The 15,920-nt window shown below is 50.0% G+C and overlaps 1 protein-coding gene across 6 annotated transcripts in view; it reads left to right on the plus strand.

Annotated features, from left to right (window-relative positions):
- The window catches only part of LOC135543544 (CLIP-associating protein 1-B-like), a 70,300-nt gene that overhangs the window by 39,242 nt on the left and 15,138 nt on the right, over positions 1-15,920 (plus strand). For all 6 annotated transcript variants that reach the window (XM_064970887.1, XM_064970889.1, XM_064970888.1 and 3 more), the window contains exon 19: positions 14,835-15,014. In XM_064970887.1, the coding sequence (XP_064826959.1) occupies positions 14,835-15,014 (180 nt within the window). The remainder of the gene's footprint in view (positions 1-14,834; positions 15,015-15,920) is intronic.

Raw genomic sequence — 15,920 nt, forward strand, 5'->3', positions numbered from 1 at the left:
CTACCGCTGACGTTAATACCGCTGACGTTACTACCGCTGACGTTACTACCGCAGACGTTACTACCGCTGACTTTACTATCGCAGACGTTAGTACCGCTGACGTTCCTACCGCTGACGTTATTACCGCTGACGTTACTACCGCTGACGTTACTACCGCTGACGTTATTACCGCTGACGTTACTACCGCTGACGTTACTACCGCTGACGTTATTACCGCTGACGTTACTACCGCTGACGTTATTACCGCTGACGTTATTACCGCTGACGTTACTACCGCTGACGTTATTACCGCTGACGTTACTACCGCTGACGTTACTACCGCTGACGTTACTACCGCTGACGTTATTACCGCAGACGTTACTACGCTGGCGTTACTACGTTACTACCGCTGACGTTACTACCGCTGACGTTATTACCGCTGACGTTATTACCGCTGACGTTACTACCGCTGACGTTACTACCGCTGACGTTACTACCGCTGACGTTACTACCGCTGACGTTACTACCGCTGACTTTACTATCGCAGACGTTAGTACCGCTGACGTTACTACCGCTGACGTTATTACCGCTGACGTTATTACCGCTGACGTTACTACCGCTGACGTTATTACCGCTGACGTTATTACCGCTGACGTTACTACCGCTGATGTTATTACCGCTGATGTTATTACCGCTGACGTTACTACGCTGGCGTTATTACCGCTGACGTTATTACCGCTGACGTTACTACCGCTGACGTTACTACCGCTGACGTTACTACCGCTGACTTTACTATCGCTGACGTTATTACCGCTGACTTTACTATCGCAGACGTTAGTACGCTGACGTTACTACCGCTGACGTTATTACCGCTGACTTTACTATCGCAGACGTTAGTACCGCTGACGTTACTACGCTGACGTTATTACCGCTGACGTTACTACCGCTGACGTTATTACCGCTGACTTTACTATCGCAGACGTTAGTACCGCTGACGTTACTACCGCTGACGTTATTACCGCTGGCGTTACTACTGCTGACTTTACTACCGCAGACATTAGTACCGCTGACGTTATTACCGCTGACTTTACTACCGCAGACATTAGTACCGATGACGTTATTACCGCTGACTTTACTACCGCTGACGTTATTACCGCTGACGTTATTACCGCTGACTTTACTACCGCAGACATTAGTACCGCTGACGTTATTACCGCTGACTTTACTATCGCAGACGTTAGTACCGCTGACGTTACTTACCGCTGACGTTATTACCGCTGACGTTACTACCGCTGACGTTACTACCGCTGACTTTTTTTTACTATCGCAGACGTTAGTACCGCTGACATTAGTACCGCTGACGTTATTACCGCTGACTTACTATCGCAGACGTTAGTACCGCTGACGTTATTACCGCTGACTTTACTATCGCAGACGTTAGTACCGCTGACGTTATTACCGCACGTTACTACCGCTGACGTTACTACCGCTGACTTTACTATCGCACGGCGTTACTACGCTGGCGTTACTACCGCTGACGTTACTACCGCTGACGTTACTTACGCTGACGTTATTACCGCTGACGTTACTACCGCTGACGTTACTACCGCTGACGTTACTATCGCTGACGTTATTACCGCTGACGTTATTACCGCTGACGTTTACCGCTGACGTTACTACCGCTGACGTTACTACCGCTGACGTTACTACCGCTGGCGTTACTATCGCTGACGACTTTACTTATCGCTGACGTTACTACCGCTGACGTTACTACCGCTGACGTTACTACCGCTGACGTTACTACCGCTGACGTTACTTACCGCTGACGTTACTACCGCTGACGTTACTACCGCTGACGTTATTACCGCTGACGTTATTACCGCTGACGTTACTACCGCTGACGTTACTACCGCTGACGTTACTACCGCTGACGTTATTACCGCTGACGTTACTACCGCTGACGTTACTGACGCTGGCGTTACTACCGCTGACGTTACTACCGCTGACGTTACTACCGCTGACGTTATTACCGCTGACGTTAGTACCGCTGACGTTACTATCGCTGACGTTATACGCTGACGTTACTACCGCTGACGTTACTACCGCTGACGTTACTACCGCTGACGTTATTACCGCTGACGTTATTACCGCTGACGTTACTACCGCTGACGTTACTACCGCTGACGTTACTACCGCTGACGTTACTACCGCTGACGTTATTACCGCTGACGTTATTACCGCTGACGTTACTACCGCTGACGTTACTACCGCTGACGTTACTACCGCTGACGTTATTACCGCTGACGTTATTACCGCTGACGTTACTACCGCTGACGTTACTACCGCTGACGCGTTACTACCGCTGACGTTATACCGCTGACGTTCCTACCGCTGACGTTACTACCGCTGACGTTACTACCGCTGACGTTATTACCGCTGACGTTACTACCGCTGACGTTACTACCGCTGACGTTATTACCGCTGACGTTACTACCGCTGACGTTACTACCGCTGACGTTATTACCGCTGACGTTACTACCGCTGACGTTATTACCGCTGACGTTACTACCGCTGACGTTATTACCGCTGACGTTACTACCGCTGACGTTATTACCGCTGACGTTACTACCGCTGACGTTACTACCGCTGACGTTACTACCGCTGACGTTATTACCGCTGACGTTACTACCGCTGACGTTATTACCGCTGACGTTACTACCGCTGACGTTACTACCGCTGACGTTACTACCGCTGACGTTACTACCGCTGACGTTACTACCGCTGACGTTATTACCGCTGACGTTATACCGCTGACGTTATTACCGCTGACGTTACTACCGCTGACGTTACTACCGCTGACGTTATTACCGCTGACGTTACTACCGCTGACGTTACTACCGCTGACGTTATTACCGCTGACTTTACTATCGCAGACGTTAGTACCGCTGACGTTATTACCGCTGACGTTATTACCGCTGACTTTACTATCGCAGACGTTAGTACCGCTGACCGCGTTACTACCGCTGACGTTACTACCGCTGACGTTACTATCGCAGACGTTAGTACCGCTGACGTTAGTACCGCTGACGTTACTACCGCTGACGTTACTACCGCTGACGTTATTACCGCTGACGTTATTACCGCTGACTTTACTACGCAGACGTTACCGCTGACGTTACTACCGCTGACTTTACTACCGCTGACGTTATTACCGCTGACTTTACTACCGCTGACGTTATTACCGCTGACTTTACTATCGCAGACGTTATTACCGCTGACGTTATTACCGCTGACGTTATTACCGCTGACTTTACTACCGCTGACGTTACTACCGCTGACGTTATTACCGCTGACGTTACTACCGCTGACGTTACTAACGCTGACGTTAGTACCGCTGACGTTACTACCGCTGACGTTATTACCGCTGACGTTACTACCGCTGACGTTATTACCGCTGACTTTACTACCGCTGACGTTACTACCGCTGACGTTACTACCGCTGACGTTATTACCGCTGACGTTACTACCGCTGACGTTACTACCGCTGACGTTACTACCGCTGACGTTATTACCGCTGACTTTACTATCGCTGACGTTAGTACCGCTGACGTTACTACCGCTGACGTTACTTACCGCTGACGTTACTACCGCTGACGTTACTACCGCTGACGTTATACCGCTGACGTTACTACCGCTGACGTTACTACCGCTGACGTTACTACCGCTGACGTTATTACCGCTGACGTTATACCGCTGACGTTACTACCGCTGACGTTACTACCGCTGACGTTACTACCGCTGACGTTACTACCGCTGACGTTATACCGCTGACGTTATTACCGCTGACGTTACTACCGCTGACGTTACTACCGCTGACGTTATACCGCTGACGTTACTACCGCTGACGTTACTACCGCTGACGTTATTACCGCTGACGTTATACCGCTGACGTTACTACCGCTGACGTTATACCGCTGACGTTATTACCGCTGACGTTATTACCGCTGACGTTACTACCGCTGACGTTACTACCGCTGACGTTATTACCGCTGACTTTACTACCGCTGACGTTACTACCGCTGACGTTACTACCGCTGACGTTACTACCGCTGACGTTACTACGCGCTGACGTTATTACCGCTGACGTTACTACCGCTGACGTTATTACCGCTGACGTTATACCGCTGACGTTACTACCGCTGACGTTATTACCGCTGACGTTACTACCGCTGACGTTACCGCTGACGTTATTACCGCTGACGTTATTACCGCTGACGTTATTACCGCTGACTTTACTACCGCTGACGTTACTACCGCTGACGTTATTACCGCTGACGTTATTACCGCTGACGTTATTACCGCTGACGTTAATACCGCTGACGTTACTACCGCTGACGTTATTACCGCTGACGTTATTACCGCTGACGTTACTACCGCTGACGTTACTTACCGCTGACGTTACTACCGCAGACGTTATACCGCTGACGTTATTACCGCTGACGTTATTACCGCTGACGTTATTACCGCTGACGTTACTACCGCTGACGTTACTACCGCTGACGTTACTACCGCTGACGTTATACCGCTGACGTTACTACCGCTGACGTTACTACCGCTGACGTTACTACCGCTGACGTTACTACCGCTGACGTTATTACCGCTGACGTTATTACCGCTGACGTTAGTACCGCTGACGTTCCTACCGCTGACGTTATTACCGCTGACGTTACTACCGCTGACGTTACTACCGCTGACGTTACTATCGCAGACGTTAGTACCGCTGACGTTACTACCGCTGACGTTATTACCGCTGACTTTACTATCGCAGACGTTAGTACCGCTGACATTAGTACCGCTGACGTTATTACCGCTGACTTTACTATCGCAGACGTTAGTACCGCTGACGTTCCTACCGCAGACATTACTACCGCTGACGTTACTACCGCTGACTTTACTATCGCAGACGTTAGTACCGCTGACGTTATTACCGCTGACGTTCCTACCGCTGACGTTATTACCGCTGACGTTATTACCGCTGACGCATTACCGCTGACTTTACTATCGCAGACGTTACTACCGCTGACGTTACTACCGCTGACGTTACTACCGCTGACGTTATTACCGCTGACGTTACTACCGCAGACGTTACTACCGCTGACTTTACTATCGCAGACGCGTTACTACCGCTGACGTTACTACCGCTGACGTTACTACCGCTGACGTTACTACCGCAGACGTTACTACCGCTGACGTTATTACCGCTGACTTTACTATCGCAGACGTTAGTACCACTGACGTTACTACCGCTGACGTTACTACCGCTGACGTTACTACCGCTGACGTTACTACCGCTGACTTTACTATCGCAGACGTTACTACCGCTGACGTTACTACCGCTGACGCGGTTACCGCTGGCGTTATTACCGCTGACGTTACTACCGCTGAGGTTATTACCGCTGACGTTACTACCGCTGACGTTACTACCGCTGACGTTACTACCGCTGACGTTATTACCGCTGACGTTATTACGCTGGACGTTACTACCGCTGACGTTACTACCGCTGACGTTATTACCGCTGACGTTACTACCGCTGACTTTACTATCGCAGACGTTAGTACCGCTGACGTTCCTACCGCTGACGTTATTACCGCTGACGTTACTACCGCTGACGTTACTACCGCTGACGTTATTACCGCTGACGTTACTACCGCTGACGTTACTACCGCTGACGTTATTACCGCTGACGTTATTACCGCTGACGTTACTTACCGCTGACGTTATTACCGCTGACGTTACTACCGCTGACGTTATTACCGCTGACGTTATTACCGCTGACGTTATTACCGCAGACGTTACTACCGCTGACGTTACTACCGCTGACGTTACTACCGCCGACGTTACTACCGCTGATGTTATTACCGCTGACGTTATTACCGCTGACGTTACTACCGCTGACTTTACTATCGCAGACGTTAGTACCGCTGACGCCCTACGCTGACGTTATTACCGCTGACGTTATTACCGCTGACGTTACTACCGCTGACGTTATTACCGCTGACGTTACGCTGACGTTATTACCGCTGACGTTATTACCGCTGACGTTATTACCGCTGATGTTACTACCGCTGACGTTCCTACCGCTGACGCATTACCGCTGACGTTACTACCGCTGACGTTATTACCGCTGACGTTACTACCGCTGACGTTACTACCGCTGACGTTACTACCGCTGACGTTACTACCGCTGACGTTACTACCGCTGACGTTACTACCGCTGACGTTATTACCGCTGACGTTACTACCGCTGACGTTATTACCGCTGACGTTACTACCGCTGACGTTACTACCGCTGACGTTACTACCGCTGACGTTACTACCGTTATTACCGCTGACGTTATTACCGCTGACGTTATTACCGCTGACGTTACTACCGCTGACGTTATTACCGCTGACGTTACTACCGCTGACGTTATTACGCTGACGTTACTACCGCTGACGTTACTACCGCTGGGACGTTACTACCGCTGACGTTATTACCGCTGACGTTATTACCGCTGACGTTAGTACCGCTGACGTTCCTACCGCTGACGTTATTACCGCTGACGACGCTGACGTTATTACCGCTGACTTTACTATCGCAGACGTTAGTACCGCTGACGTTACTACCGCTGACGTTATTACCGCTGACTTTACTATCGCAGACGTTAGTACCGCTGACATTAGTACCGCTGACGTTATTACCGCTGACTTTACTATCGCAGACGTTAGTACCGCTGACGTTCCTACCGCAGACATTACTACCGCTGACGTTACTACCGCTGACTTTACTATCGCAGACGTTAGTACCGCTGACGTTAGTACCGCTGACGTTATTACCGCTGACGTTACTACCGCTGACGTTATTACCGCTGACGTTATTACCGCTGACGTTATTACCGCTGACTTTACTATCGCAGACGTTAGTACCGCTGACGTTACTACCGCTGACGTTACTACCGCTGACGTTACTACCGCTGACGTTACTACCGCTGACGTTACTACCGCTTTACTATCGCAGACGTTACTACCGCTGGACGTTACTACCGCTGACGCGTTACTACGCTGACGTTACTACCGCTGACGTTACTACCGCTGACGTTATTACCGCTGACTTTACTATCGCTGACGTTACTACCGCTGACGTTACTACCGCTGACGTTACTACCGCTGACGTTACTACCGCTGACGTTACTACCGCTGACGTTACTACCGCTGAGGTTATTACCGCTGACGTTACTTGACGTTACTACCGCTGACGTTATTACCGCTGACGTTATTACCGCTGACGTTATTACCGCTGACGTTACTACCGCTGACGTTACTACCGCTGGACGTTACTACGTTACGCATTACCGCTGACTTTACTATCGCAGACGCAGTACCGCTGACGTTCCTACCGCTGACGTTATTACCGCTGAGGTTATTACCGCTGACGTTATACCGCTGACGTTATTACCGCTGACTTTACTACCGCTGACGTTATTACCGCTGACGTTACTACCGCTGACGTTATTACCGCTGACGTTATTACCGCTGACGTTATTACCGCTGACGTTACTACCGCTGACGTTATTACCGCTGACGTTATTACCGCTGACGTTATTACCGCTGACGTTACTACCGCTGACGTTACTACCGCCGACGTTACTACCGCTGATGTTATTACCGCTGACGTTATTACCGCTGACGTTACTACCGCTGACTTTACTATCGCAGACGTTAGTACCGCTGACGTTCCTACCGCTGACGTTATTACCGCTGACGTTACTACCGCTGACGTTATTACCGCTGACGTTATACCGCTGACGTTACTACCGCTGACGTTACTATCGCTGACGTTAGTACCGCTGACGTTATTACCGCTGACGCATTACCGCTGACGTTACTACCGCTGACGTTATTACCGCTGACGCTTACTACCGCTGACGTTATTACCGCTGACGTTACTACCGCTGACGCATTACCGCTGACGCGTTACCGCTGACGTTATTACCGCTGACGTTACTACCGCAGACGTTACTACCGCTGACGTTAATACCGCTGACGTTACTACCGCTGACGTTAGTACCGCAGACGTTACTACCGCTGACGTTAGTACCGCTGACGTTATTACCGCAGACGTTACTACCGCAGACATTACTACCGCTGACGTTACTACCGCTGACTTTACTATCGCAGACGTTAGTACCGCTGACGTTATTACCGCTGACGTTACTACCGCTGACGTTACTACCGCTGACGTTATTACCGCTGACGTTATTACCGCTGACTTTACTATCGCAGACGTTAGTACCGCTGACGTTACTACCGCTGACGTTATACCGCTGACGTTACTACCGCTGACTTTACTACCGCTGACGTTACTACCGCTGACTTTACTATCGCAGACGTTATTACCGCTGACGTTATTACCGCTGACGTTACTACCGCTGACGTTACTACCGCTGACGTTATTACCGCTGACGTTATTACCGCTGACGTTATTACCGCTGACTTTACTATCGCAGACGTTACTACCGCTGACGTTATTACCGCTGACGTTACTACCGCTGACGTTACCGCTGACGTTACTACCGCTGAGGTTATTACCGCTGACGTTACTACCGCTGACGTTACTACCGCTGACGTTACTACCGCTGACGTTATTACCGCTGACGTTCCCTACCGCTGACTACCGCTGACGTTACTACCGCAGACGTTATTACCGCTGACTTTACTATCGCAGACGTTAGTACCGCTGACGTTATTACCGCTGACGTTATTGGACGTTACTACGCTGACGTTACTACCGCTGACGTTATTACCGCTGACGTTACTACCGCTGACGTTATTACCGCTGACGTTATTACCGCTGACGCATTACGCTGACGTTACTACCGCTGACGTTACTACCGCTGACGTTATTACCGCTGACGTTACTACCGCTGACGTTACTACCGCTGACGTTATTACCGCTGACGTTACTACCGCTGACGTTACTTACCGCTGACGCGTTATTACCGCTGACGTTACTACCGCTGACGTTATTACCGCTGACGTTATTACCGCTGACGTTACTACCGCTGACGTTACTACGCAGACGTTACTACCGCTGACGTTATTACCGCTGGACGCAGTACCGCTGACGTTACTACCGCTGACGTTATTACCGCTGACGTTACTACCGCTGACGTTACTACCGCTGACGTTACATACTGACGCATTACCGCTGACGTTATTACCGCTGACGTTACTACCGCTGACGTTACTACCGCTGACGTTATTACCGCTGACGTTATTACCGCTGACGTTACTACCGCTGACGTTATTACCGCTGACGTTATACCGCTGACGTTACTACCGCTGACGTTATTACCGCTGACGTTACTACCGCTGACGTTATTACCGCAGACGTTACTTACCGCTGACGTTACTACCGCTGACGTTACTACCGCTGACGTTACTACCGCTGACGTTATTACCGCTGACGTTACTACCGCTGACGTTACTACCGCTGACGTTACTACCGCTGACGTTACTACCGCTGACGTTACTACCGCTGACGTTACTACCGCTGACGTTACTACCGCTGACGTTACTACCGCTGACGTTACTACCGCTGACGTTATTACCGCTGACGTTACTACCGCTGACGTTACTACCGCTGACGTTATTACCGCTGACGTTATTACCGCTGACGTTCCTACCGCTGACGTTACTACCGCTGACGTTACTACCGCAGACGTTACTACCGCTGACTTTACTATCGCAGACGTTAGTACCGCTGACGTTCCTACCGCTGACGTTATTACCGCTGACGTTACTACCGCTGACGCTACTACCGCTGACGTTATTACCGCTGACGTTACTACCGCTGACGTTATACCGCTGACGTTATTACCGCTGACGTTATTACCGCTGACGTTACTACCGCTGACGTTATTACCGCTGACGTTACTACCGCTGACGTTACTACCGCTGACGTTATTACCGCTGACGTTACTACCGCTGACGTTATTACCGCTGACGTTACTACCGCTGACGTTATTACCTCTGACGTTATTACCGCTGACGTTATTACCGCTGACGTTACTACCGCTGACGTTACTACCGCTGACGTTACTACCGCTGACGTTATTACCGCTGACGTTATTACCGCTGACGTTAGTACCGCTGACGTTACTATTACGCTGACGTTACTACCGCTGACGTTACTACCGCTGACGTTACTACCGCTGACGTTACTACCGCTGACGCTACCGAGCGTTACTACGCTGACGTTATTACCGCTGACGTTACTACCGCTGACGTTACCGCAGACGTTGGCGTTACCGCTGACGTTACGTTATACCGACGTTACTACGCTGAGACGTTACTACCGCTGACGTTATTACCGCTGACGTTTACTATCGCAGACGTTACTACCGCTGACGTTATTACCGCTGACGTTATTACCGCTGACTTTACTATCGCAGACGTTACTACCGCTGACGTTATTACCGCTGACGTTACTACCGCTGACGTTACTACCGCTGACGTTATTACCGCTGACTTTACTATCGCTGAGACGTTACTACCGCTGACGCATTACCGCTGACGTTACTACCGCTGACGTTACTACCGCTGACGTTACTACCGCTGAGGTTATTACCGCTGACGTTACTACCGCTGACGTTACTACCGCTGACGTTACTACCGCTGACGTTATTACCGCTGACGTTCCTACCGCTGACGTTATTACCGCTGACGTTACTACCGCTGACGCATTACCGCTGACTTTACTATCGCAGACGTTAGTACCGCTGACGTTCCTACCGCTGACGTTATTACCGCTGACGTTATTACCGCTGACGTTACTACCGCTGACGTTATACGTTACGCTGACGTTATACCGCTGACGTTATACCGCTGACGTTATTACCGCTACGTTACTACGCTGACGTTACTACCGCTGACGTTATTACCGCTGACTTTACTACCGCTGACGTTACTACCGCTGACGCACGCTGACGTTATTACCGCTGACGTTACTACCGCTGACGTTACTACCGCTGACGTTATTACCGCTGACGCGTTACCGCTGACGTTATACCGCTGACGTTACTACCGCTGACGTTATACCGCTGACGTTACTACCGCTGACGTTACTACCGCTGACGTTACTACCGCTGACGTTAGTACCGCTGACGCTACTACCGCTGACGTTATTACCGCTGACGTTACTACCGCTGACGCATTACCGCTGACGTTACGCTGACGTTACTGACGTTACTACCGCAGACGTTACTACCGCTGACGTTAATACCGCTGACGTTACTACGCGTTAGTACCGCAGACGTTACTACCGCTGGCGTTAGTACCGCTGACGTTATTACCGCTGACGTTACTACCGCTGACGTTACTACCGCTGACGTTATTACCGCTGACTTACTATCGCAGACGTTAGTACCGCTGACGTTATTACCGCTGACGCATCCTACCGCTGACGTTATTACCGCTGACGTTATTACCGCTGACGTTATTACCGCTGACTTTACTATCGCAGACGCAGTACCGCTGACGTTACTACCGCTGACGCATTACCGCTGACGTTACTACCGCTGACGTTACTACCGCTGACGCATTACCGCTGACTTTACTATCGCGTTAGACGTTACTACCGCTGACGTTATTACCGCTGACGTTACTACCGCTGACGTTACTTACCGCTGACGTTATTACCGCTGACGTTACTACCGCTGACGTTACTACCGCTGACTTTACTATCGCAGACGTTATTACCGCTGACGCACTACCGCTGACGTTATACCGCTGACGTTATTACCGCTGACGTTACTACCGCTGACGTTACTACCGCTGACGTTATTACCGCTGACGTTATTACCGCTGACGTTACTACCGCTGACGTTATACCGCTGACGTTATTACCGCTGACGTTACTTACCGCTGACGCATACCGCTGACGTTACTACCGCAGACGTTACTACCGCTGACTTTACTATCGCAGACGTTAGTACCGCTGACGTTCCTACCGCTGACGTTATTACCGCTGACGTTACTACCGCTGACGTTACTACCGCTGACGTTATTACCGCTGACGTTACTACCGCTGACGTTCCTACCGCTGACGTTATTACCGCTGACGTTACTACCGCTGACGTTACTACCGCTGACGTTACTACCGCAGACGTTACTACCGCAGACGTTACTACCGCTGACGTTATTACCTCTGACGTTATTACCGCTGACGTTATTACCGCTGACGTTACTACCGCTGACGTTACTACCGCTGACGTTACTACCGCTGACGTTATTACCGCTGACGTTACTACCGCTGACGTTACTACCGCTGACGTTACTACCGCCGACGTTACTACCGCTGACGTTATTACCGCTGACGTTATTACCGCTGACGTTACTACCGCTGACTTTACTATCGCAGACGTTAGTACCGCTGACGTTCCTACCGCTGACGTTATTACCGCTGACGTTACTACCGCTGACGTTATTACCGCTGACGTTATTACCGCTGACGTTACTACCGCTGACGTTCCTACCGCTGACGTTATTACCGCTGACGTTACTACCGCTGACGTTACTACCGCTGACGTTACTACCGCAGACGTTACTACCGCTGACGTTACTACCGCTGACGTTATTACCGCTGACGTTATTACCGCTGACGTTATTACCGCTGACGTTATTACCGCTGACGTTATTACCGCTGACGTTACTACCGCTGACGTTACCGCTGACGCGTTACCGCTGACGTTACTACCGCTGACGTTACTACCGCTGACGTTACTACCGCTGACGTTACTACCGCTGACGTTATTACCGCTGACGTTATTACCGCTGACGTTAGTACCGCTGACGTTCCTACCGCTGACGTTATTACCGCTGACGTTACTACCGCTGACATTACTACCGCTGACTTTACTATCGCAGACGTTACTACCGCTGACGTTATTACCGCTGACTTTACTATCGCAGACGTTAGTACCGCTGACATTAGTACCGCTGACGTTATTACCGCTGACTTTACTATCGCAGACGTTAGTACCGCTGACGTTCTTACCGCAGACATTACTACCGCTGACGTTACTACCGCTGACTTTACTATCGCAGACGTTACTACCGCTGACGTTACTGCCGCTGACGTTACTACCGCTGACGTTACTACCGCTGACGTTACTACCGCTGACGTTACTACCGGACGTTATTACCGCTGACGTTTATTTCCGCTGACGTTACTACCGCTGACGTTACTACCTCTGACGTTATTACCGCTGACGTTATTACCGCTGACGTTTACCTACCGCTGACGTTACTACCGCTGACGTTACTTACCGCTGACGTTACTACCGCAGACGTTATTACCGCTGACTTTACTATCGCAGACGTTAGTACCGCTGGACGTTTATACCGCTGACGTTATTACCGCTGACGTTACTACCGCTGACGTTCCTACCGCTGACGTTATTACCGCTGACGTTACTACCGCTGACGTTACTACCGCTGACGTTACTACCGCCCTGACGCACTACCGCAGACGTTACTACCGCTGACGTTATTACCTCTGACGTTATTACCGCTGACGTTATTACCGCTGACGTTATTACCGCTGACGTTACTACCGCTGACTTTACTACCGCTGACTTTATTACCGCTGACGTTACTACCGCTGACGTTACTACCGCTGACGTTACTACCGCCGACGTTATTACCGCTGACGTTATTACCGCTGACGTTATTACCGCAGACGTTACTACCGCTGACGTTACTACCGCTGACGTTACTACCGCTGACGTTAGTACCGCAGACGTTACTACCGCTGACGTTAGTACCGCTGACGTTATTACCGCAGACGTTACTACCGCTGACGTTACTACCGCTGACGTTATTACCGCTGACGTTACTACCTCTGACGTTATTACCGCTGACGTTACTACCGCTGACGTTACTACCGCTGACTTTATTACCGCAGACGTTACTACCGCTGACGTTACTACCGCTGACGTTACTACCGCTGACGTTACTACCGCTGACGTTACTACCGCTGACGTTATTACCGCTGACGTTACTACCGCTGACATTATTACCGCTGACGTTACTACCGCTGACGTTACTACCGCTGACGTTACTACCGCTGACGTTACTACCGCTGACGTTATTACCGCTGACGTTACTACCGCTGACGTTACTACCGCTGACGTTACTACCGCTGACGTTACTACCGCTGACGTTACTACTGCTAACGTTACTACCGCTGACGTTAGTACCACAGACGTTACTACCACAGACTGGAGAAAATATCTCATATCTCTTCTATCAGTTAAATGATCCACAGCTCTGAATATAATCAGAGACCAGAAGATATATTTTTCATAAAGATGTCGATCATGATTTTTCAAGCACAGCAACAATGTCTGTGATATCTACTGTCTGAAGTGTATCCAGTATCCCTGCACGTTGTAAAGATAGTATTGGAACTGACCCTGTATGTAGTATCTTACTTTCTGGGGTTCTTCTTATTTTTATTTCCTGTGGGTTTTGGTTCTACCTAGTGTTATTTGTTGTACTACATTGATATTGATCACGTCATTGTTGGGTTTAGAGTTTGCAAGAAAGGAATTTCACTGTACTTGTGCACGTGACATTCCAACTTGAAACAAGAGTTTGGTTTATAGCTTTCCCTCTTTTCTCGCCCTCTCTTTTCTCTCTCTATACGAAATGCGTTCGGGTAGAGAGCTTGGCTTATAACCATTGTTCCTCTCTCCTCCCTCTCCGTTTCCTCTCCTCCCTCCCTCTCTTCCCTTCACTCCTCTCCCCGAAGCGAAAGCGGCTTCCTCCAGAGGTCCCTCCACCCTGGGCTCTCTACAGCGTTCCCGTAGCGATGTGGACGTGAACGCTGCCGCCACCGCTTGTGCCAAGACCAGGATGCCTCCCGTGCCCTCCTCGCCGGCCGCCTTCAGCGCTGCCTCCGCTCTGCCACCCGGCTCCTACGCCTCTCTTGGTGAGCCAAAAACATATGTTCTGTCTCTGTGTGTGTGTGTGTGTGTGTGTGTGTTCTTATTATTAAGCAGTAAGGTCCGAGGGGGGTGGTATATGGCCAGTATACCACAGCTAAGGACTGTTCTTAGGCACAAGTGCCCGGATATAGCCGTTAAACGCGGTATAGTGATCATACACCACAAAACCCTTGGGGTGCCTTATTGCTCTTATAAACTGGTTACCGGTGTAGTTAGAGCAGTGAAAATAAACTGTTTTGTCATTCCCGTGGTATACGGTCTGATGTACCACGGCAGTCAGCCATTTCGGCATTCAGGGCTAGAACCACCCCGTTTTATAATTCTATTTCAAAACATGATGATTAAAATACATCTTAAGGCCTTTCCAAAATCTTGTAACCCCCACCCAGTCTTCCATATGGGGATAATCCTGCTAACTTCTGTTAACCTCTCTCCTGGACTCTCCTGCTCTTGTTTTTGCCCTTAGACAACACACCTGGTAACATTAGACCAGAGGGTAAGATGAGATGGCTAACTGTGTGTTTGTTCTTGATGTGTGGGAGCTGGAAGACTTCATCTCTGTCCCCCTTTTGGTCTGTGCAATATACTGCGCCATGTTCACAGTGGTCATCTTTGTAGTGTGCTACGTCATTGAATATATACGCTGCTCATCTGTTGAACTCTGCATGGACTGTCTGCATGGTAGAACTACGTTGTACTGGGTCATCAGGACTGGGGTTGGTAGCCAGGGAGAGGAGACTGAGACATTGATTGTGTCCACAAATAGACCTGTCCAACTCACATGGCAGCCTCAGTGTCTGTTGGGTTATTGACCTTTATCGTTGCCTGTTTAACTGTAATTTCATGAAATCCTGTTGTGCTGTACTCTCCTTTTCCCCTGAATGAACCAT

The sequence above is a fragment of the Oncorhynchus masou genome, chromosome 7 (assembly GCF_036934945.1).
Source record: "Oncorhynchus masou masou isolate Uvic2021 chromosome 7, UVic_Omas_1.1, whole genome shotgun sequence".
NCBI classification, from domain to species: domain Eukaryota; kingdom Metazoa; phylum Chordata; class Actinopteri; order Salmoniformes; family Salmonidae; genus Oncorhynchus; species Oncorhynchus masou.